The sequence below is a fragment of the Mastomys coucha genome, unplaced genomic scaffold, assembly GCF_008632895.1.
Source record: "Mastomys coucha isolate ucsf_1 unplaced genomic scaffold, UCSF_Mcou_1 pScaffold22, whole genome shotgun sequence".
NCBI classification, from domain to species: domain Eukaryota; kingdom Metazoa; phylum Chordata; class Mammalia; order Rodentia; family Muridae; genus Mastomys; species Mastomys coucha.
This window is the reverse complement of record NW_022196905.1, coordinates 141,935,976-141,936,948: the sequence shown is the minus strand read 5'-3', so window position 1 is coordinate 141,936,948 and position 973 is coordinate 141,935,976. Positions and strand designations below refer to the sequence as shown.

The following is a 973-nucleotide window of genomic DNA, read 5'->3' as shown; positions in this document are numbered from 1 at the left end:
AAAAAAAAAAGAAAGAAAAAAAAAAAAGGAAACTGGAAAGACCCTAAAGTAATATAACTCCTCAACTTTTAGGCCTTTAGCACAATTTCATTTTGCTATTAAAAATTAGGACAATATAAGTGTATCTGACTGGCAGGCAGATGCCTCTTTGAAGCCTCTGGATGAACCTGGAGAAGAGCAGCGCCTGCTCCTTCAGTTACTGTTCCGATCGTTACCTGGAAAAGGATTTAAATCAACAAATAGGGGAATTCATATCTGACAACTCAATGATATTTCTCTTTGTGTGTTCTTAAACACAATACAAGCCTCAATTTGAGCTAATAGTGGGTGACATATGGAGCTTGCATACAACACAACAGGACTATGCACTACACGGCATTTCTATGAACTACTGACCTGGCCTATCCCCCAAGAGCAAATTCTGCATCTCTCAGTGGCGAACAGCTGCCCCCTTTTTGTTTCCCAATGTCCTTGCAAATAGTTCCCTTAGTAAGTATACAATGTGGCAAGAGGTCAAAGATCAGAAAAAAAGTCTTTAAAAAATTAAAATTAGTGCATACACAAGTGGAAAACCATAAGCAGGAGCATCATTCACTGAGAGGTGACTTTAGTCTGAATAAATTCTTCGGAGGCCTGTGGCAGCCAGAGTGCGTACAAAGTGAGACAGACATTCTTCCTCTCAAGTAACAGTGCACCTGACCCAAGTGCGAGAAGCTTCACTCCTTCTTGCTCATTGCCCTGGTGGCAGGAGATGAAGGACAGTTCAGCCGTAGTGCAAACTGGCTATAGGCTTGGTCCTTCACCATGCCCTGTCAACATTTTTAGCAAATACTACAACTGACCATTTGCAGCCGCAATCAGTTCTTGAAAGGTATTTTCAAAGCAGCGTTTTAGGTCACTGTATGTCACCACCAGCACGCTCTTCTCGTCCCTGGAAATCAGGCTTATTTTTTCTGGCACACCAGCATCTAGC

The 973-nt window shown here is 42.1% G+C and overlaps 1 protein-coding gene across 1 annotated transcript in view; it reads right to left on the bottom strand.

Annotated features, from left to right (window-relative positions):
* Nucleotides 1–66: 66 nt before the first annotated feature.
* The window catches only part of Pan3 (poly(A) specific ribonuclease subunit PAN3), a 123,272-nt gene continuing 122,365 nt past the window's right edge, over nucleotides 67–973 (bottom strand). The window contains exons 18-19 of the mRNA XM_031391203.1: nucleotides 843–973; nucleotides 67–215 (exon numbers count right to left, since the gene is read on the bottom strand). Coding sequence (XP_031247063.1) covers nucleotides 193–215; nucleotides 843–973 — 154 coding nt within the window. The 3' untranslated portion in view covers nucleotides 67–192. The remainder of the gene's footprint in view (nucleotides 216–842) is intronic.